The sequence below is a fragment of the Micrasema longulum genome, unplaced genomic scaffold, assembly GCF_059751315.1.
Source record: "Micrasema longulum isolate JH-2025_06_02 unplaced genomic scaffold, ASM5975131v1 h1tg003000l, whole genome shotgun sequence".
NCBI lineage: Eukaryota > Metazoa > Arthropoda > Insecta > Trichoptera > Brachycentridae > Micrasema > Micrasema longulum.
Genome location: NW_028280109.1, coordinates 1 through 23,843, shown reverse-complemented (window position 1 = coordinate 23,843; position 23,843 = coordinate 1). Strand labels below are relative to the sequence as shown.

At 33.4% G+C, this 23,843-nt stretch overlaps 2 protein-coding genes and 1 long non-coding RNA gene across 4 annotated transcripts; 1 reads left to right on the top strand and 2 right to left on the bottom strand.

Moving 5' to 3' along the window:
• Positions 1-183: 183 nt before the first annotated feature.
• On the bottom strand, positions 184-8,642 carry LOC148271248 (tRNA N(3)-cytidine methyltransferase METTL6). Its single transcript, XM_088241617.1, has 4 exons — positions 8,225-8,642; positions 4,700-4,922; positions 2,613-2,887; positions 184-649 (listed from the first exon to the last, which is right to left on the bottom strand). Exons 1-4 carry the CDS (start codon positions 8,407-8,409, stop codon positions 490-492), a joined length of 843 nt encoding a protein of 280 aa, XP_088097743.1. The 5' UTR covers positions 8,410-8,642; the 3' UTR covers positions 184-489.
• A 1,147-nt stretch (positions 8,643-9,789) lies between these two features.
• On the top strand, positions 9,790-16,658 carry Secp43 (tRNA Selenocysteine associated protein). Of its 2 annotated transcripts, none has more exons than XM_088241618.1 (6): positions 9,790-9,983; positions 10,536-10,610; positions 12,189-12,474; positions 13,324-13,535; positions 14,906-15,086; positions 16,205-16,658. In XM_088241618.1, exons 1-6 carry the CDS (start codon positions 9,945-9,947, stop codon positions 16,324-16,326), a joined length of 915 nt encoding a protein of 304 aa, XP_088097744.1. In that variant the 5' UTR covers positions 9,790-9,944; the 3' UTR covers positions 16,327-16,658. The 2 variants fall into 2 exon arrangements, with proteins under 2 accessions (XP_088097744.1, XP_088097745.1); XM_088241619.1 differs by having other exon boundaries at positions 9,820-9,984; positions 10,540-10,610.
• Positions 16,659-21,343: 4,685 nt separating this feature from the next.
• LOC148271246 (uncharacterized) lies at positions 21,344-23,841 on the bottom strand. Its single transcript, XR_015825149.1, has 2 exons — positions 23,709-23,841; positions 21,344-21,837 (listed from the first exon to the last, which is right to left on the bottom strand). It is a non-coding gene; the product is annotated as an uncharacterized LOC148271246 (long non-coding RNA).
• Between the last annotated feature and the right edge of the window lie 2 nt (positions 23,842-23,843).

Below are 23,843 nucleotides of genomic sequence, written 5' to 3'. Positions count from 1 at the left end.
TCATGCATTATATATGTGAATTTATTCATAATTCTTTCTGGAGCAATACCGGAATCTATGTTTGTGTCGGTTTTGTAAGTTTATTTGCAAATTTAACGATCATTTTCAATTAATAAAAAAACTGTTTTTAATTAAAAAGAAATACTATATTTGTTATTATTTACCCTATTTTTAACCTTTTACTTTTATTAATAATAACTACTACACATGTACATTTACAAATGTCACTTTCATAAAGTAACAGCACAGAGGTATATTTACACCGTGATTTTATTGAAAAATATTTAACCTACTATTTAGTTGTATATTTTTTCCGTGTTAGAGGAGTGATTTTAATAATTATCTGCGCTGTAATTCACCACTGTAATTGGGCCTCCTGGCCTGTTTATAATAAATCATATATTGACTGCCTAAATATAAATCATTCAACAGGAAAAACTGATAGTAACACATTATTATAAATTCTATTATTGAGTTTATAATAATTTGCTAGCTAGGTTTTACAAAACAAGCCTGAATAAATGTTCGGGGAAAATCAATTCCTTCCTTAATGTTAGTGGTGCGGCGCTGCACATAACCGATCCTTTCTTCACAAAGACCGGCTTCTGTTAGTAAACTTCGAATCTCCTCTATAGTGAAGAAATAACTCCTAGAAAATGCAAAAAGAATACATATGTATACATAATTATTTCAGTAAAAAAAACATAGCAGAATTTTAAAATGCATAAAATATTATTTGATAATTGATCAACATTTGTGTATATTAAATATATCAATCACACTATGGTGCCGCATATTCTATCCATTTTGAAGTATTCATTATGCTTTTGACCGTATATAAAAATATTATTGTTGTAATAAATTTTTTTAGATTTTCACGGCCCTTCAGATGCACAATGAGTTGGGTTATTAAGCCGTGTATTTTTTATTTGGGAAATCAACAGTTCTACATACATATTTATAGTAAACAAACAGATATAGTGTATAAACTCAGAACTAATAACAGATTTCCACAGAGTATACAAAGTTAGTAAAGAAAATATATTACATATCAAATAAGTACATATAAGTTTATACATATAAAAATGTTATTTTTATGTACTAGTAAATATTTTTCAATAATCAAAGAATTTTTAATATTTATTTTAAGAACATTAAGTTACTGTAAATTGGGCGGGATTAGGACAAGAATGCTTGAAGAGAGGATAAGGAGGGGAAGGGAGATGTACATATTTATTATTATAATGTCTACTAAGTTACATAATGCATTTTTAGTGTAAATTTTAAATCTGACAGAGTGATGTTTGTGTAATCTATATTTTTAAATATAAGTATCGTTCGCACTCTTTTCCGATATTACATAGTTTGATCGCATTACAGTGTCCATCGTCAATTTGATGTTGTTTATGTAGACATATAGCTAGCCCAAAGCGACAGCGAGATAAACTCGAAATTTCCGATTTTGAGATGCACTTGCAGATAAGTTAATAAATTAAATAAATGAATGTTTTTAAAGAATAAAATATTGAAGTTAGATAGTTAACCTTGTGGCGAGGAACACCAACAGCCCTAAAGTTGGCGGGCCCGAATCCTACTACCAGGAGCCATCTCAGGGTAAACTGTTTACCCCGAAGATGGCTCCTGCAATGGTAGCCGAAATGTCGGAACAAATCCAACACACGCAGTATCACCCAAAAAATAACAACATGGATGTAATACGAGAATATTAGAAAAATATCATATGCAACTTTCTAAAACAAGACAAGGACAATCGAGACTAATAAACCAGGGACTAAAATTATACAATAAACTACCAGACAAAACTAAACAAAAGACTCAGACAAAATTTTCAAAAGACGTAAAAAATATTATTTTGAACAACAGAGTATGAATAAAAAATGCATATATTATTTTTGTAAAATGAATGTAATAATCCATAAGGGTTAATAAATCAATTTTCAAATTAAAAAAAAAAATAAAAAACATATTGATAACAGTAACCGTGAAAACCTTTGCACCTATTTAGAATTTTACATGATTTATTTATTAACGGGTACCGGGATGATTTTTATCGCATACAGCAATTATTGCGACAGTACAAATCCTGAGCAAATAACTTAACATATGACATATACACAAATAACATAAATCCAGGTGAGGAACGATGTAATGTAATCTGAAACGCCAGATAAGAGTGCAATGACACACGGCATAATATCCCAGGAAAACTCATGTGCATATTTTTGATGTCTACTACATGTATTATTCCTAGGGCATTCAATATACATTAGTAGTATTATTCCTAGGGCATTCAATACACATTGCAACAATACCAACAAATCAATGATTTATGATTTTTTTGCTATTTCGATTATACTACCTAAGTATGTTAAGTATTGAAATCCCGAAGTTATTATATAGAACATTTATAAAACAACTGTGTAATATGTATAGATATATTGTTATTATATTATTTCATAATTTTGTAATAGAACACTGTATGTTAATTGTATTTATGATTATGTTTATAAAAGGCATTTGTGCCGTGTATACGCTAATAAATAAATAAATAAAATGTAAAAATAAACATAATAATACATGTGGTAACTTACGTAGTTCCATCCTGTCTAAGATAGAGATTATTACTAATCTTGTGTCCAGGCCCGAAGCGAATTTGTGCCATGTCGTGTCGTGCGTAGTCCCGCAATAGTAGGGCTCCGCCTGGCCTGAGGGCCCCCACCAGGGCTCCGACACAGCGCCGCAGAGCGCCCCCTTCCCAGCTCAGCGCGGACAGGAGGAACACGGCAGTCACGAAGGACGCCAGGCCCCCAGAGTTGGATAGTTCTTGTTGGAGCAGATCTGAGCCTTGCATCGTAGATAAATCGGCCTGTAAGGTGAAATGACGGATTCCAGTCAGTGATTCGGCATATTGATGACATGTTTCTGTGGCTTGGATCTAAAAGGGCCAGTGTCGTAAGGAGTATTTTTTTTCAGCCATTTTGTGGTGTTATAATGAACTGTTTGAAACTAATGTTTAAACATATACGTACTCAAAAAACACCTAAATAAAACAGTTCTTACAGTGACGAGTGATATGTGATGTTATTTTATCGACTTTTTATTTAAACTATTGTGTTATTATATATAATATCCCCTCATACCAGCACTTTTGCTGATTGGGAATATTTCGTACAAATAAAATATGTAATTTAATGTAATATGTAAAATTTAAAAACCTTGTATTTTTTTATGTTAATAAAAAACATTACCAACCTACAATACATAACATAGTTTAATATATATTTTTAATGAGGAAGTTCAATGTTTTTATTTTAATGTGTTGCATTATGTTTCGTAATTTTGAAATTACATCGCAGTGACATCACAAGTTCAAGTCGTCGAGTTTTCCTGACATTTAAAAATAAGAGTCCCGTACCCATCAAAACACACTAAACGTCGATAAATATGGCTACCCGTACACCAGAAATCTATCACAATGCTATACTTGATTGGCCATCGTAAACACTTGAGACGTTTTGAAGTAGTACATTTTTTTTTAAAAACATACATTTTTGACAAAACTCAGTTCTTTTAATAGAATCAACGCATAACACTAGCAAAGTTTTTATTTTGTAATCATTCATCATGAAGTTAATTCTGATTCAACCAATTTAATGATCTACTCATTCAATCAATTATATTGTATTGTATTTATGAATGAAGCCATATACGAGTATCTGATCTGTTTATCACAGCTGCATCTGCAGTGCAATTACTTTTGGTGTAAAAGTGTGTGCAAGTGATGAGCATTTTCTCATCACTAATACACATCTTCACTAACACATCCTCACTATCATTATCATAATTGAGAAAACAACCAATTTTGATTTATTTTTTACTTACCTATTCTTATTTTTTAAACTTTTTTGTTAAAACCAAGTCTGTTAGTGGACATTTTTATGGAAGTTCATTATAATTAACTATAGAAAGGCAGAATAGAAATAAAAATTAAATTTCATTTAAACATAAAAACGAGTTATTAAAACAATAGAAATCTGGAATTGATTCATTGACCAGATATTAAAATTAGAACCGTCTAGTGCTTTGGTTTAGTTAATTGTGGCAGTTACGCACGGGGTATTCCCTGTATTGCCTTTACGCAAATAAACTAAGTCTCACCCGCTGTATTAGATTTAGGGATATACGCGGGATTGCTCGCTTCTTTAGTGGGGATGATTCATTCGCGGTATTGAATTTAATCGAATGCAAGCAGTCTATTGGTCAATTTCGAAATTTAAATACACCAATCAATGTGGCTTGTCCCATTCAACTGAAAGCGCCAAAAAAAAATAATTTATTTTTTTGGCTCATGAACTTACATAGATGATTTTTTTATTAAAAAAAAATATATATATACTTGAGTTCTTATTATTTACTCGAATATTTAAATTTTCAGACCATTTCCTTAAAGTAGTAAATAACTTGTGCTGGAAAAATGGAAATCGAGTTATGGTAGAGTGGGATTTGAGCCTGGGACCTTTAGTCCGTGAGTCCACAATACTACCACGGGACCACAACCCGGTTGAAATGATTTTTTAAAATTGTTTAACACATATATGTCTTAACCATGAGTTTGATTTTTTTTTCTTCATAAAAGTTTTTTGGGTGCGGATAAGGTTATAACGGTGATGATAATTACCTGGAAAGCTCGAAATCTAGGTTCCACATAGGCAGGATGGGACTGGACTATAGCAACAGCTCGCGGGGAGAGATCGCAGGCCAGGAAGGGGCCAAGTTGGGGAGCCACTTCGGCTAGGGGGAACAGCAGCGCCCCCGCTCCGCAGCCGGCCTCCAGTAACGGGCCCCCGGCTGTCAGGAGGGAGGGGAATTCCCGTATTATCCAATGCCGAGACTTGAAAAACCTAATCACAAAGATTATTATTATTATTATATTAGGGGCAGGCTGCTATCAGCTGATATGCTTCTATCTTGTCTTTTTTGTAACTAACTAAACTATTTTAATATAACAATTTCCATCTGTTCGAAATGTAAGGAACTCGTGTCTATGCCGTCTTTGTCCCGATCTAAGGGAAGGTGGGGGTAATTTATCCTTTACTTAACAGGAGTCACTGGACGTGTCTGGGGCCTGAGGTTTTTGATTGCGGGTGCCCCTGTCAGTGGACATCTTTTGCTGAGGACTTCCCTGAGCACGGAATATACGTCTCCTTTATTGCTTTCGCTTGATGAGGTAAAATTCTTCAATAATTGCAGTTTAAGTAGGTATGAGTGGTGGCAAAAGTTGGTCTGCAACCAGTAGTCTTTGGGTAAGTCTGCTGCTTTTGGGTGCGCTGCCGGTGACTGGCCTTAAGTGTCACCTGGGGGAGTTCTGGTGCTCCAGAGAGTAGTAACTAACGTTTCCTATCACTGTCGACATAAGGGGGTTTGAAATGGGTGAAGGATTTATTTATTTTATTTATACTTCCCTTTGTCCCTACCTTGTAGAGGATGAGGGGTGGTTTTAGAGCGACAGTGAAAGGGACATTGAAAGTTGTAAATGTAAATATTTGTTCGCGCTTTTCCTTACTGAATTCGGTTAGTAAAAGATGAAATATAATCAATTCGTAATGTAAAAAAAAATGCTTGCTTGTATGAGTGAATCCGAAGAAAGACACGTTTTTTTTTAAAACGGATTCAGGTATGTGGTGGATGCTTTCAATGTTCGGAATGCAGAATACAGTTCTGGGGCTTCACTTCGTTATAATACCTTTATTTATGTCAGAATGTAAAAGTCTAATTTTATGGGAATGAAAAGAATGGTTTGTATCCATTATTTGATTGCAAATTCAGAAAAACTAGTGCTAGAAAGTTTGAAATAAATTGACAATTTCTCCTCCAATACAGGATATCATAATCCTCTATCTCAAATGTGTAGACGGTATATAAAGTTATGGAAAGGAACTGCGAGAAACATTAATATCTCTGGAGACTCATTCAGCATATTCAAGTAGAGGGTGTTTTCATTATTGTTGCCCTAAATCAGTGATTCCCAAAGTGATCTATATCGACCCCCAGGGGTCTATAACAACCTGCAAGGGGTCTACGTCAACGAAAAAAAATAATTGGGGGTCCATGAAATGAAAATGGGGGTCCACGATAGTGGATCTCAACATACACCGATAGTACTTCTGTACTTCTGGCTGCAAAAAAACATACCCGTTACCTATCCTGTATTATGGAATATAGCCAGCAAATTTTTTATTTCCTTTCCACCGTCATACCTAGTGGAAAGGGGGTTCACCGCTGTTACCAATCTCCTAACGAAAAAAAGAAAAAGACTGGACGTCATTGGCCGAGGAGATTTAAGATTAAACCTGACAAGATTGACGCCAAATGTTGATAATTTATTATTAGAGCATCAGGTTCATCCTTCCCACTAAAAACATTTACTTATTGCTTAGTTTATTTTATGTTACGTTTATTTTGTATAACAGATACAAAATTTTATTTTGGGTAGTTTTAATTTAAAGTCAATTAATAAATGTATAAAACTTAACATTTGTTTTAACTTTAAGTTTTTAACACTAAACTTCACTACAGTTAGAAATTTATGAAAAATCAATATCAGGTAAGTAGGGGGTCTACCAAAAACCGAAAAACATGGCAAGGGGTCTACGACACAAAAAAGTTTGGGAACCTTTGCCCTAAATCATCTTTTGTATACCTGCCTTTATTTTGTTCATGGTTAAAAGTTTCTTTCTCAATAATTGTGTTTTATTTATTAACGTAATTGTTATTTTTTCTCATCTCGCATGCTGTGTGGACAGTTGCGAATAATTGCTGGCTCAGTTATAATTTATTATGTTTGTGTCTGTGTGAGTGTCCCTAAAATGTTGATTTTCACACAGTATTTTATAGTCCCCAGACTGGATCTCAAGAGTTAGACTGATGTTTATTTGAATAAAATGGTCAGGATCACTGCAATAGGGATATACAGGTGTTCTTTAAACCCCGTCACATCCGAAACCGCGATGATCAGTATGAGCAAGAAGACATATTGGCACATCAAATTATTTTTTTAGAAAGAATAAAATTTTAAAAATTAAATATCGAAAAAGCAAATGGTTGCTTACTTCTGCAGGGGAGAAACGAGGAGGGGGGAGGGGGCAATCTGATACTCGCCGCGCTCCCCTTACTTCTCCCTTGCAGAAGTAAGCAACCATTTGTTTTTTTTAAATATTTTATTTTTAAAAAAATTCTTGGTTCTAAATATTTTTTTTAATATGCTAATATGTCTTCTTGCCCATACTGATTATTGTGGTTTCGATGTGACAGGGTTTAAAGAACACTCGTATAAGTTTTTTTTACAATCTTAAGGTCTATGAAATACTGTAGAGTAAAAAAATATTTTTAACTACTTATTAGTAAAACATTTAAGTTTGTAAGTGAAAATTCTTGATGGAAGTTCATTGTAATTTATTATATAAATAAAACACGAGTGATACTTTAATCCACAAATTTGGAATATCCAGTGACCGGTTTCATCGCTTTCGCGACATCTTCGAGACTGGTATCTTTATTAAAAAGTTAAATGTATTTATACAGAACAGAGGTGAGGATACATAATTCAAAGTTATATGTAAGTAAATTAAATAAAGTTATTTTTATCTTAAGGATCATTATCGACAAATTTTCTATGGGTTAACTAATGAATGGATATAATGTTATTTTAATGAGTTTAAGTATTTTATTTTATTGTTGGTGTCCCATCCTTCGTGAGTGTGGTTTTGTAAATAATGATTTCTCTCATTAAAATAACATTATATCCATTCATTAGTTAACCCATAGAAAATTTGTCGATAATGATCCTTAAGATAAAAATAACTTTATTTAATTTACTTACATATAACTTTGAATTATGTATCCTCACCTCTGTTCTGTATAAATACATTTAACTTTTTAATAAAGATACCAGTCTCGAAGATGTCGCGAAAGCGATGAAACCGGTCACTGGATATTCCAAATTTGGGGATTAAAGTATCACTCGTGTTTTATTTATATAATAAATTACTTATTAGTAGCATAAAAAATATTTTTAAATTTTGAATTCTCGCAAAAACGGTCATTGCATTGGCCACGCCCCTAAAACGTCACGATTCGTGTTAATTTTGAACTTTGTAATCGTTTAAAAGAATACCCTAAAGTTAATTTTTTTATTTTACATTACCTATCTCCATTCCTTTTGTAAAAGATATCCCAATGTCTTGCAGAATCCTTCATTGCCTGAGTTGCCCGGATAGCGGGCACGAGGCGACTATCTTGCCTTAACAGAGCATTCTCCTGTTCCGGGTCCAAGGGAGGCAATTCCTCTAGCAACACGTCTTGCTCTTGGCCATCATCACACTGCTCCATCAGTGAAATAAAAATTAACCGTACTCAATATCACTCACACATTAATTGTAACTGTTAAGCTTCGAAATACTGTTATTTTACGATTTTTTCAACTTAAACTACTCCAATTAAGGTCGATCAAATGGATAAAATCATTAATAGAAATTACAAGTAGAAAGTATTAAAGTCTAAAGTGAGGTTATAATTTTGAAATTTGACATAAGTTTGAGGTGTTGAAATTGAATGTTGACAGTTCAGATAAGGGTATGTTCTGTTACTATAATAAACCCTCGTGGATCATCGGAACACGACAAGATCAATAATGCAGGTAAAACAAAATAAATAAAATGAAAATTAACGAATAAACACAATTTTAGTACAACTTTATTTAAATCATTTAAGCAGTGGTTTTGTGATATAGCGTTGCGAAATTTAAATTAAATTTTATAATGATAATATTATATATATTATATATATTATAATATAGTCTAAAAAGATGAAACGGATGGTGACTATTTTATAGCATCACGAACTCGCGAGTCAGAGATTTGAGGCATTATGGCTTGATTTTCATTTTATATTTCCAAATGTGAGTTATTTTTACAACTCATCGAAAATGCCACCCAATATTAAAATATTTGGGAAAAATCATAAGAACGCAAACATATATTTTTAAAACAAATATAAAGGTACAAGGAAAGCGCGTTCCGTGTGATTTTATTAGAATGCGGTTGTAATTTATGTATTTGCTAATTAATCAATTTAATTACTCATTTAGTCCAATAAAAAATTTTAATTAGATGAATGTGATGAAGTTTTGTTTTTGGATTCGGATCTGCTAATTTATTGTGAATTGTGAAAGATTCCCATCAGGTAACTTGTCAAAAACATTTTAATCATTAACATGTTCACATTCAACAAACTCAATCATATGTCATCATCTCCTATACACTACTAATGGTGCATAGGGCAGTGCGTTGGTATGCCAAACGCGGCGCGTTTTAATTATTTGTTACATGAAGGTAATGCTATTGGTTTTAGGTGCCAGTCTAGGTACAGTGAAGTATTGTAGGAAATTACCTTTAAAATAAATATTTGACTTTGATCTTGTAACGAATCGAACCTGGGACTTAAAACATGTCTGAGAGATATTTAAACAGCTTGGAAAAAAGAGTTTAAGAATAATGGATTTTAAAATAAAGTCAGAATTATGAATAAAACACAGTTTGTCAAGTGGCCACTGAAACTAGTCAATGACAGGTCATAGGCCCTGTAAACGTCTAAACTGAAATATTCATCTTTCAAAAAAGTTACACGCTTCTTTTGAAGTTTTGCCAAACTGGTTCGATTATGGCCTAAACCTTTTCTCTATTATCTCATGTGCATTTGTAGTCTGTGGTGTTTTTTCTTCTATTTTTTGTTGATGTTGCTTGTCACTTGTCATTGCTTGTTGCGTCGCGTTGACATTAAATTAAAATACTTCAACTAAGCTACACAATATTACCCGTGATTTCAGATTATTTCGTGTTTTCAATTAAACATAAAATCGTAGCACCATGAATCCGATGGTACATTGTCAGCTTTGGATGGGAAATGTAAGAAGAATTTACTGCATTCCCGGCTACCTATAACCTAACTTTATATAAAAATATTTATTTATTATCATAATCGTTTCAATCCATTGACGTAAAATCATTCCACCAGTTTATTATTGATTCTTTTTGCATTCAATAAAATATCAAATATGGAAAATAACGTCTCCTCACTGGGGTAACCCGTGCCGAGGACACTTAACAATATACTTTTATTTTTATTTACATACGAGAATACCCTTAAAAAAACATAATATACAGGGAGAAAAATTACAGAATTCAACTTCTACCTACTTCCACTATATATATTTTTTATAGTCTTTTAAAAACATTATTTCGTTACTTATTGTTTAAATGTACGGTGGAAGTGAGAGATGGATTTTAATTGTATTATAACCATAGTCCCTTCAACCAAAAGTGGTTTAAATTAGTATTAGTTTACACTGTCTTTGTGTCCAGGATCTCTATTTATTATATGCAGTGTGCGTAACTTTATTTGTTTATGTCTATAGGTTAAATGTAAATAATCTCTAGTACATGCTAATTTATCCCCAGCTGGAGCCCAACATGACGGAGAGTTTCATCATGGCCGCATTCCAGAAGATGGGAGAACATCCCCAAAATGTCAAGGTGCCTTCCATCGTTATATTATTCAATATCCACAATGCAATTATAATTATGTAGTAATGTGTCTAGAGCATAGGTTGCCAAAGTTGACGGGGCTCCGACCCACCTCTTGGCTGCCATAGAGAAAAGAGGGTATAAATATTGGTAATCCTCAGATTCCCTAGTGGCGAGTCGTCGAGTCGAGAACTACTTAATGCTGTCTTATTTATTCTAATTGATTAAGTGTTACCAATATTGATATATTCCTTGGTACCTACACTCTACACTAAGCACACATATGCGTTTCTACTATCATCTCCCAGGGAACAGCCAAATGTGAACCAAGTGTTTTTTTCAGTTATTTACCAGAAAAAGGACAATAGATCCTGTTTACTGCACACCAAAATAAAACAGGGACGAGTTTGAGTTTCGTCTATTGTCTTGTTAACCTTAATAATAAGTTAAGGAATGCTATCTTTGTTTGGTTTTTTATATTTTACTTTTTGTGCTGTTACATGTTCACTTAATTGCCACACTTACTAGTTCTTTGCTCAAAGTATTATTATTGCGTTTTTTAAAATTATTTTTTATTATTAAATTTTCAAAATCATTCTTATGTTGTTGAAATTCCATTTGTCGATGTGTTTTGAAGCTGCAAGACTTTATGATGTTAGCTATCGTATTATTTTTATCATATTATGTAAATGTTATCAACTATCAAATATCTAAATTTAGTAAATGGGGTCTAGAATTTCAACCGTCCATGCGCTCAGTAGCTGCAAGAGTTGTTGTTATCTAAATTCTAATTTTAAAAATTTGCTTTTTATTTCGTTTTTAAAATATCACTTAAACTCTAAACTTCACTGTCAAATAAAAAAAATAATTTAAAAAATGTAAATAGGGGCTAGATTTCTTATTGTCCATGCGCTCTGTAGCTGCAAGATGTTCTGTTATCTAGCTTATATATATCATAACTGTAATATATCATAATTGGAGACGAGGAACTAGAATACCAACCGTCTATGCGCTCTGTAGCTGCAAGACGTGTTGGAATATTTATTTATTGTACAGCGCCCTTGAGGTGATTATCTCAAAAATGGCGCTATATAAATTATCCAAACATTATTATTATTATTAATATGAATGAAAGACTGTTGAAATAAGAAACACAACTTGAAAAAAAAAATATTACTTAAATACCTGCACCTGCTAGGTTTTTTACAAAGTTATTTCAATGGGAAGGATGTATTTGTTTCTTATTTTTCTTCATTACAGTTTTAGCATCAATTTCAACATTAGTTACTTTTAATCGTAGTGAGTTTGATATATCCAATATATTTCAATACACGTCTTAGTACGGAGTTATTACGGAGATCTTAGTTAGACTGGCAACGATGTAATATATATATATTTTTTTGCATATACATAATATATTACGAGTTCTCTGTTACTTTCACTGCTAAGTGCCAAGGTGTAGTTTGTTTGGATTTATTTAAGTAGATAATAAGTCGCGGTTGGCAGTTTTAACCTGTATTCAAACAAAAAATAAAATAATGTTTTTTTCTGAAAAAGACTGCTTAAATATATATACTTTTTTGGTAGGTGATGCGCAATAAATACACAGGCGAGCCAGCTGGCTACTGCTTCGTCCACTTTGGGACGGATGAAGAGGCCATCGACGCGATGCACAAGCTGAACGGGAAGCCCATCCCCGGCACCAACCCGGTGGTCCGATTCCGCCTGAACAATGCCAGCCGCGAGAGCAAGGCCCAGGCTCCCATGGAGAGGGAGTTCTCCCTCTGGGTGGGGGACCTAACTACAGACGTTGACGACTACAGCCTGTATAGAGTCTTCTCCCAAAAGTATTCATCCATCAAGACCGCCAAAGGTAAGGGCCCATTGTGAAATAATAAAAAAATATGCCGTGTGCCATAATTTATCTCGAAAGCTGGTTTTATTGGTTTAATGCTTTATTTTTGTATAAATAACTAGATGTAATAAATTGTTGAAATGTCACTAACTAAAAAATAAACTAAAACGAAACAAACAACCCACACCGAGCCCAAGACAGCTTGTTTTGTTTTTTGAATATATATTTTTGTTTCAAAATGAACCTTTTCATTAAAATTGTATTTTTTATTTAATAAAATATTAATCAATTATTTAAAACAAAATATACAGCTATTGGTAATAATATTTTATTCTCATGTATTTTAAAATCCAGATTCATAAAATATTTCAAATAATTCAAATTTTCAAAATGTTTCAAATAACTTATGCTAACCAGATTTGGAAATATAACCTGTTCCTATGTTAAAAAAACTTAGCTATGGCCGTTATTAAAAAAATATGTTTGTTATTTTGAAAAATGTTAATGTAGTACACCTGGTTGTGGTCCAAAGGATGGATCAAAGTTCTGAGGTTTTAACCCTTCTCACCACAACTTGATTTCCATTTTCTAATAGTGAGTCATTTACAACTCGTTGAAAGGGCCCCAAAATTGAAATATTTGGGTAAATCATAAAAACAAATATTTATTTTGGTTTTTGCTTTGAATATATTTATTTAGGCTATTTTAGTTTCTATTTTCTCATGCCTTCATTTTTCTTTAGTAAGTACAAGATATTGAAAAAAATAAATGTTACTCGGTAAATCCTTTAAAAAGATTTTGAAAGTAAGACTTACAGGCTTTTTGAAAAGATAACTTTCTTCTGACGAATATATAAACTGTCAACAGTGATCTTGGATACTTCTGGGTTCAGCAAGGGCTACGGTTTTGTTCGATTCGGCAGTGAAGATGAGCAGAAACATGCCCTGTGGGCCATGAACGGGTACTCGGGACTCGGCTCCAAGTTGCTGAAGGTCTGTAATGCCGTTCCCAAACCAAAGAGCGCCACCAACGGCAGCGGTAGTGATGGCAACGCCCAGCAATTCATCACAGTTCCCACGGTAACTATATTAAAAAGTATTTTTTTATTGCGAGACAGAGTCTAGTTGTCCATTCCATTTTGGTCAGCCAGTTAAAAAACCGTTTGGATGCGTTTTTGAAGAAAGACGAACGCATACAAAAAGCAGACACGAGATATAGGGGCATCAGCCAAGGCTGCCTGCCTATAGCAAATAATAATAAAGTTTATTCCGTGTCAAAATCTTTATAGACCCTGTGGACAATTGGGTTGTTGTTGGTCTTAATGTGTAATTTCAACGACTCGGGGACAACAAAAGGGCTGGATACATTTTATAAATGTAAAAACATAAACAAATCAACTAATAATAATAAATAAGTAATATAGAATGAGTGGAACTATTCATTAAAATAAATCCCTATTTTCCAAATTTTCACAAAAAACAATATATTTACATATTTTGTGATAGGAATGTATAGAAAAGTTAATTTGTGCGTGAAATCATTACAAACGGTTTTTTAAATATTTTATTTGCCTTTTTATTTCTTTTTACTCAATCATTTTTACTGCGACCATCATTATCACAAGATGCACAGATATCCTGGGTCCTCGGCATCAAAGCACATGGTAGAAAGATGAAGAAAAACAAACAACGTTACACTTTTAACTCGTTTTGAGTCCGCCAAATAATTTATGAATAAAGGACACGAAAGTAATAATGCGCGGCCCGCTTAAAGAGATGCCATTTCGCTCTATTGCACATAACAAAAGCATTGCAAAATTTTGGTTTGGTCGGTTTTATCGCTGTGCTTGCAATTCTCAACCTGAGTACCTATGGCCCATTGTTTTGCTGCAAACTGTAGCGTACTTCGTGATTGATAATCCGAGAATGGTTTCTGTCCGTTTGGGCGGCTCCAGAAGTGGTAGAGCGTTATTGCTCTGAGATAAAGGGGTATGGACATACATTGTACAGGGTCGCTTGTCCAAAATCTTCAGTTTAATTTATTTATAAAAAGAACAAGGCCAATAGATGGAAATATTTTTTTAAATGTAGATTTCTTTTATTTTTTTACAAAACTACATCGTAAAGTTTTTTCTCTTAAAAACTCACTCTCAAGTATGTTAAAACCATCATCATTGTATGAGCAATGTATTTACACCTTGTTTTTTTATTTTGAAAGAGTGATCAATATTTGCAATAAAAAGTAATAATGATCTTTAACAATACAAAAGTCTCATGTAATCTTCATATTATATATTTGTATTCTCAATTGTTTGCCTTTTACAAATCCTCGCCATTTAGCCAGGTTATATAGGGACTGTTTAAGCTACAACGAACTGTAACACTAGCAGTGTAACCTTGTCTCGCTGTGGTGCAACAGTACCCGATATAAGTGAGTGGTGGAATTGCAGGAGTTCAGCCAGCAGCAGTACTACGACCCGTCGGCCTACTGGCAGAACTACTCGGCCGCCTGGTCAGGGTACTACGGGGCGGGGCAGGGGGGCGGTCAGGGGGCTGAGGACACGCCAGCCGCCACCCCGGACACCTCCCACCCGCCCCCCGCCGCCGTGGACAGGAACCTTGTACTCATAGGTAATATTAACACTAAAGTTCATCTATCGACAATCACAACGAATGTTGTTTCTTTATTATTTTTAAATGTCCTACATTTTTCGTAGTTTTTGGTTTGAAATTTAAGAGCTTAGGAAAACTGCCCATTGAGTTCCGAAATTCCATCTGCCACTGAGAGTATAACCACCTTAACTAAATTTAATGAAACTTATAACTAAATATTATATATTTTTTGTTTTCACGACTTTCTTAGTTTTCAAAAATTTTATCTAACTGAAATATCAAATAAAATTAGAAAAATATTTCCAACACTAAGATAAATGTAATAATTTTGAAAAATTTAAATTACAGCAGAAACAAAAAACGGCTATAATTTTATACAACGTGAACCTATTTTCTGCATCAGGATCAGGACTGGTATTCCAAACACTCTCGTGGCCGTATTATCTCGTGTGTTTACATACAAAACGCACGAGAAAAACTGTTTTCTCGTGCCACGAGAGTGGTTCAGGATACCATCCCTGGAGGTCTGAGGTTCGAACCCCGCTTTACCACAACTTATTTCCCATTTTCTACCGTGGTTATTTACAACTAAAAGAAAATGTCCCCAAAATTGAAATATTTGGGTAAATTATAAGAACGCAAACATTTAAAAAAAAAAAAAATATATAAAATTTACTGAGAGTCCTCTAATTGAGGGCATTGGAAGCAAAGATAGCAAACTTCCGTTTTGGTGTTTTCGAGAAATATAATAAAAACTGCTACACTAATGCCAAAGAGTCTTAGAAATGTTATTTTCACTGAAATTAAACTTTAAGATACTAATAAGTTAGCTTGAATAGAAACACGAATTCAAAAAACTTTCTTAATATTTGTATGGCACGGCCATTTTGAAAATTTAAATCCCAAGCCTGCCATTGGTCTAATAAAATGGCTGATGGATATTGCTATGTTTGCTTCCAAACACTCTTTTCAAACCATCAGAAGTATGATTTCAAACTACATTTGCAACTCAACTCATGATTTTTATAAAAATAAAGTTGATAAACTACAGAATGACATCATAACAATTTTTTTTTTTTTTTTGAGGATTCTATCTTTGCTTCCAATGCCCTGAATTATTGTATTTCATGTTACAGATCACAAGACACCTCTGGACGTGGAACAGATGAACCGAGAGGCTATAGAGAAGGATCGCACATTGTGGGACGGTATAGACTCCGCCAGGTGGCTGCCGGCCGACATAATGGAAGTCTACTAGAAGTGTACTTTATTGTATAGATTTAAAGAGACATTTTCAAATAATTGTGAAATCAGTTTTATAAAATTTCACATGCAAGATAATATATTATGTTCTAGTTGCATGTTTGTAGGAAATTTTGATTGGAAATGTCCAAACAATGGTTTCTTTTATAAGAAGTTGCTGTTTTTAAAATTTTACCTAATTTCTTTAAAGCAACACATCTCTCTGTTTCTTAGCTGTAGAAGCCATTGCTGAATTCTTCGACTCCGCCTTTCACCTTTCAACCTTGCTTCGTGCTTCGGTACAAATATTTAGAATAAATAAAATTATATGTTTAAGGAAATACTGAATTATGGTGTATTTTTTCAGTTTCATGTCTTTGCACAGTCCCTTATACAAAAAGCTCGTATGCCTACTGGGGTACAAAATGAGCGCGATTTGTGTAATTAGTGTGGGTATTTATCGAATGCCTCACATACTTAAATATTTGTTTGCATTTTTTAGTGCTTTGACTGAATACCTGTTTGCGAACATTGTAAAAATCACAAATTACTACATCACGAGAATCCAGTATTATTTCTGTGGCTTGGATCCGCAAGGGCCGATGTTGTAAATCCTAATATTACGGGAGAGTAATTATTTAGCCATTTTGTGGCGTTATAATGAACCATTTGACGTCTTTTAAAACAAATATGAATAAAAAACATTACAACATGTGTGTATAAAATAGTTAAATTTACTAATTTTTTAATTGACATCGACCCTCTACAAAACGGTGGCAAGAAAAATATGAAATCTGACACTGGCCCTTCTAGATCTAAGCCACAGATCTACGTAGTCCTTTGCGATACAGGCGGTTATATGAAGTGTTAACATAAGTTGTGTCTGTTTTTTTCCAAATGAAGAGAAGAACAAATTAGTTAGTGTATTCTCCTTCATTATTTTACAACAAATCAGTTGATAATTCATAGTATCTTCACCGTACACTGCACAAATATTGCGCGCAGCTTTATTCCCTCAATTGAGTGCGAACAGAAGGTGTTGAAAATGCTCTCTTTCGTCTACTTGGCATTCCATTTTGAAGTCTTGCAATCAAATAAAATAATATATTTAACGTAAAAGCAAACACAATATCTCGTAGAGGAGAAAATTTTCTTTCGAATGACATATAACCATTGACATATTAATACACATAGACATGCTCTGAGCTCTCATAAACGACGACACTTGTGTCATGCCCAACGCGTATTTAGTCGTTCTGCGACCGCCAGCCAGACGTGACGTTCAGAATAGAAACCAAAATGTCCGCTTGTCATGAAAGCGTGTAAAAACCTTTCGGATGAACATTGTTAAAAGGATTGTATAACTTTTTATTGGTAAATATTTGTTCAAGAGTGATTAACAATGCTCAAAACAATTAATATTCAAATATATATTATTTTTCGTAAACGTCAAACTACTAAACGTACGTGCAACTGTAAACTTCGCAGTTGCACGTAAACATGCAACTGCGAAGCTCTTCTTACTCACTCGGCTGCACTGATAAGAACATATTTAAAAAATATTATGAATATGAGTTAATAATTATTTTTGCATTTCCCAGAATCCAATGAAAATAAATAAATGGGTTAAAATTATAAAGAATCTGATTGGGATTCATTCGACAAAAACGAATGTTGAATGTAGATATAAAAATGGGTACCCTCCAATTTTTGGTAGCATATGCATGATCGTCGAATGCAGCCCCAGTGTAAATAAAGAAACTCAGTAACTATGGGTACGTTTTCATGTCACTACTTTAAAAACTCTGTAGGGCGCGTTTATGTATATGTCAACGCGTATAACCTTTACCATTTTGTTTTACTTTCGGTGCTCATTTTAAAATTTGAAAAAAAAAAACAAATACAAATTATGTTAATACCTAATATATTTGAGAAATGTAATATATTTATTTCTATAATTTTTCTAAAAAATATAGGATGTCTCCTATTCAACTAATGCAAAGAAAAATGGGATTTTTAATCTATACTTAGAGAGCTCTTAATAATTTGCTGCATGCATTACATGTATGAATATTTTTATCTTTTGATCATTAATAAAAATTTGTTCTAGAGCAATACTAGAATCTACACCTCGATTCAATAATGTTTGTAACCATATTTTCTGTAAAAAAATACATTTATGTTTTTAAGATTTAACCAAATATTACACCTTTTGGGGCATGTTTCCCTAGTCATTTATGTAACTGCGCTAGAAAATGAGAATCAAATTGATAGGGTGGAAAGTGAATTTCTGGTTTATGTAATTGAAATTTTTCATCATACTTGACAGTATGGAAAACGTTGTCGCATTGTCATTTAAAAAACCACTATTACTACAGATAATAGTTAATATTGAGGAGGTGGTGCCGCTGATTTTATTTCCAACAATAATTTGAATATATATTATTATATTGATACAATATGCATTTTATTTGCTCGGCTTTTAATGTAGATTATTTCGAAGGATGGTAAATAAAATATCAGGTGAGAAATTAACACAATAATTTCTGAGAATCATTGTGTTTGTAAAGAAAGTTCATATTTATCATTTTGATTTTAAAAATAATTTGAATTAAAAAATAACAAAACTTTTCCAATTATGTTGTGTTGGTAACACTTGTTACCGCAATGCAAACTGAACATTATCCCAGGGGGGGGGGGGCGATTACAAACATTATCTTCATCGGTATACTTAACCCCATTTACCACCTCTATCTGCCGAGGAGTATTATGAAGCCAGCTCTACCGACATGTCTATACATATTTTCAGGAAGATAAAAATGAAATAGTAATATTTATTTTTCATTGTGGCAATATTTCTTCTGAAGATGTCAATCGAAGCTAAACTGGCAGTGCACAACGGAGTTTTAGTCCCAACACTTATGTATGGAAGTGAAACATGGAACTGGCAGAGGAAGGATGAAAGCCGAGTGAACGTGGTTGAAATGCGATCTCTTAGACGAATTTGTGGGAAATCAATGTATGACAGGGTTACGAATGATGAAATCAGGCGAGAGTGTAAATCAGAGTCAAGTATAATTGATGAGATTAAGAAAGGGTCTCCGAGATGGTTTGGTCACGACGAAAGAATGGTAAAACAAGTGTATATGGCGAAAATGAACAGTAACAGAAGACGTGGCATGATCAGATAAAGCAAAATCTTAAGTCTGGTCATGTCAAAAGCAGACAGAACCGAAGGGCATGTATGACAAGATGTATGAATGTGGAAGGAACTAGGAATGTATGCCAGAATAGACGTGTGTGGCGGTCCATTCTCTCTGCCTACCCCTACGGAGAAATGGCGTGATGGTAGTAGTAGTAGTAGAAGTGCTACAATTGCGCCTTAACCTCAAGTCCATTTTTGTAGTTCTGAGATGTTTCAAGTTTAAGTGTTTTTGTTCCTGAAATGTTAAATGACATAATTTCAGAAAATTGAAAATACGTATTATAAAGTTTTTCTTCTTCGTATTGTAAAGCTCAAGATAAAAAAATATCGAATTGTTACATGTTTAGTTGCAAAATTATTGCTTGTAAAAAAGTGGACTTAAGCCTAAGATCAGGACTTAGGGATTTTTCAAAAGTATTTAAAAAGACTAAGGGATTTTTTCTCGGGGAAAAAACTCTTGGACTAAGATATTTTTAGGACTTGAAATAATATTTTTCAAATACAAAGTTCGATAAGGGTATTCTTTATTAAATAAATAATTAGGTAAATGTATAGTTCACAAAACGCTCTACACGGCAGTGTTGCCAACTCAAAACCGATAAAATTGGACTCGGGCATTTTTTTAAATTGGGCATCCAATTATAACTAACTTACTTCTCTTTCGTATTTTAAATAGGCTTCTGTGATAAACAGTAGTTACCTCAAAAATATTTTAATTGAAATGAGTCGCAATCAAAGCCAAAAGTGCTCGATGGGACACGATTTTTGTTACTTCCGTATGCATTAACACTTTCACTCGAAGGTATGACTTTCTCATATTCCGATTGTAATGGATCCCTGAACAAAGTTAGTTTAGTGTTTTTTTTTCTCTTTTTCAAGTCTTAAGAGAGAGATCCATCTGCTTCTCCCAGTCTTCTACTTGTACAATAATAACAAATAAAAAACAGTAAGTTTCATTGATAAATAATTTAATTATTATTTAGTCTATATTAAAGTTCATAAAAAATATATATTTACAAATAATTTACAGATCATTTTAATACATTCAGATTATTAATTAAAATACATAGAGTACCACCCGGAGTATGTTAAATGGGATAACATACTATTGTAATTAAACAATTTTGATTTCTTTAATCCATCATAATTTAAATACCGTAAAACCTCATTTTTACATTCTCCAATTTTACGCCGAAAGTTCCAGGTTTGATTCCCGGTGAGATCACAACAATTAAATCAGATTTTTCCCAAGTCTGGATGTTCTGTGCTGTAGTTGAGCCTTTTAGCCTGTTATGATGCAGAAAAAAGAAAAAACCTACTCTTTTACTGAAAAATTATGTAATGTATTGACTAACGAATCAATATAGTTAATTAAAATTTCAATGAGAAAATTGGAGTATTCGTAAAAAAATCGAGTTATTTTTATTTTGGTCCATGAAAACGCTAAAGTCAATCTTACATGAAATTTTAAAAAACTTAAATTTTCAAGTGGTGTCAGAATAGCATACAATTTTTAAATATTTTTTATTTGAATCCGGAACCTCTTTTTACACGGTTTTGAAATAGAACAGTACAAAAATGAAATAAAAAAAAATATTGAATATTAATTTTACAATGCGTAATAGTAATGTAAATGTATTATTCGTTTTTGGCATTCCCTACATCGCTCTTTTACTTACTTATTCTTTGACTTTTTTATGATTTTTAAAGTATTTAATGTTATATTTTTTAATAGTATTAAGGTACAATAAATAGTAAACAATCTCATATAAAAAAACCCAGATATGGTTTTTATGTAAGGAAACCCATTGTTAATTTTTTAGTACACTTTTTTTGCAGTTTTTTTTTTTTACATGGAACTGCATAGAATGTTTTCCTCGTGTAAAAAGAGGTTTCCGAGAAGTCCCAGTACATTAATACAATAAAACACCGGATTGTTCAGAATACCGAATTGACGATAATGTAAAAATTATATCTCTGAAAGTTCCTGTTATGATACTGCGGTGGTTCCCACCTGGCCGGCGATGGTCTTCACCACATCTTCGGGAAGCGACACGGGGCATAGCCGCATCTCCCCGTCCACCTTCTGCGCCAGGAAGGCCCTCAGGGGGGTACCGGCCAGCACCACGAGCGAGCCGGGCTCCAGGCTGGAGGGGCTCGGCGGGGACGTGGGCAGGTGGGCGAAGGCGGGGGACTCGGGGGGCAACAATGCCAGGCTGTCCGAGCGTAGGGTTTGCGAAGAGACTCTGGGCATTTTAGGATTTTTGGGAGGCTGTCTGAGAGTCGAGTCCTCTTCTGATTGGATGCTTTGAAGTGCGGTGCCTGGAATCAAATCGTCGAAACATACAGCACATATATTTCAATAACATATGTGAAATGAAATAGAAGTGTTACGAGTGCATTGGAAATGGAATTTAAATTCGTGGAAAGTTGCCTTTCTAGCTGTCATTCTCTAATGGACTTTCCACGGCTCAAACATGACAATATGACAGTATGGAGAAAAATGTTGCAACTATATCCGTCACAATCGTGTCTCTCTTTTAGGAAAGCTGTCCCAGTATGCTCGTCAAACAAGATTTACCTTGAACCTTTAACTACGGTCCAATCGGAAGTGAAATGACCAAAACATAAGAAATATATAATATTTATTTATTTATGAGTCTATATGGAAAAAGTCTTCTAAGTAGATAATTTGTTATATTTTTAAGTATTTTTATCACAATTTTACATAAATAAATAACATTGCTGATAGTGTTGTAGCTATGGTACTGAGTTATACAGAAATATCAAGAATTAAGGAAATATGTATACTTTTTTATGAGTATCATCATTTGCTATCTTGTTTTTCAAATCGTCGAGGGCAACATAATACAGTAAAACCCATGATTTACCTTTTTCAAGGGAGCAACAAAAAAAGTATAAAACTGAGGAAAACTCCAAAGTGAGGAAACTAATATTTAAACTAATGTTTAAACTAATATTTCAGTAAATACACGCAGAAAAGCAAAAAAAATCAGCGTCATTTAGAATGGTAATTTATTATTGAAAAGCAACACTAAAATATTTTAGTTTGTGGATTTAAGTCTTAAAATTGAGACGTATTTCAGCTCTCCCTTCTGCCATCTGACTACCGATGTATTTTCTATATGTAAGATGCAGCTAGTAAAGAAATAAAGTGTTTATTTATTATACGTCAGTGGCCTCCTTCGTATCTAATTCCAGGAAGCATTACATGACGGAGCAAGTTAAAGACCATTGGAACTAATGGCAGTTTTTAGATGAATAATTTATTATAAAAATATGTAATACAAAGAAACAGGGATTCATTGCAATATCTATGCATATTCAGTCTATTTTACTGAATGCTACAAGCGCCAAATGATGAAGCAAAATCGTCTCTAGCGAACACCTTCTTATCTTGTCGGTTCACGGATGTGCCAATCGTCTCTGTGCGTATTTTGCTTTGCACGAGCTTGGATTCTTAATTTGTATGAAAATATCGTATTGTTTGTTTACAACACCATACGAGATTTATTTATCGCACATCCGATAAAATAGTCGTAACTAAAAAAAGTAGAATTTCTAGGAGAGCCTAAAAACTAAAATAACATATTGTCTTTAAAACAACGCTTTCTTTATTTAGTTTTTTTGTTTTTCTTTTCACTCCTTGAAGCGATGCCGATATGTTATATATTTAGATTCGCCTCAAAAAAATGCTATTACATTTTTCAAAGAAAATCTCAATAAGGAATTATCACGTACTACGAATACCAATAAAAATTATGGATATTGATAAATCAATATGGATATTGTGGGAAAATGTTTTCATTCATAATTTTATAAATACAGTTGTTATAAAATTCATCGCCACAAAAAAAGGGGCATGTTTGGCCTTGAAAATTGAGACGTCAAGATTCGTGACGACTCTATTTAAATTTAAACGTTCACAAATAAAGGTCAAAATTTCGAGAATCGTGACGTTTAGGGGCGTGGCAAATGTTTTTTTGAGTTATGACTGTTTTATTGAAGGTGTGATATAAAAATATTTAAACTTTAACATTTAAAAATGTAAAGAAATGCACCGCTAGTGTTTTTGGTCAGGAGCCGCCCGTGATTGGTACAGTATTAGTTCCTTGCAATTTAGCGTTCATTGCTATTGTGTAGTTATAATAATGAGGATTGCAATAACTTACTGGTCTTCTGTTGTTACTTTTCCGTTCAGTAGGTTTTAGCGGTGGGTGCGGATGCCTTCGCCTCTCAGCCAGAGCGCCGCCTCTTCCTCAGGTGGGCGATGTCGAACTGGAGAGGGTTCATCAGGGCTCGATCCA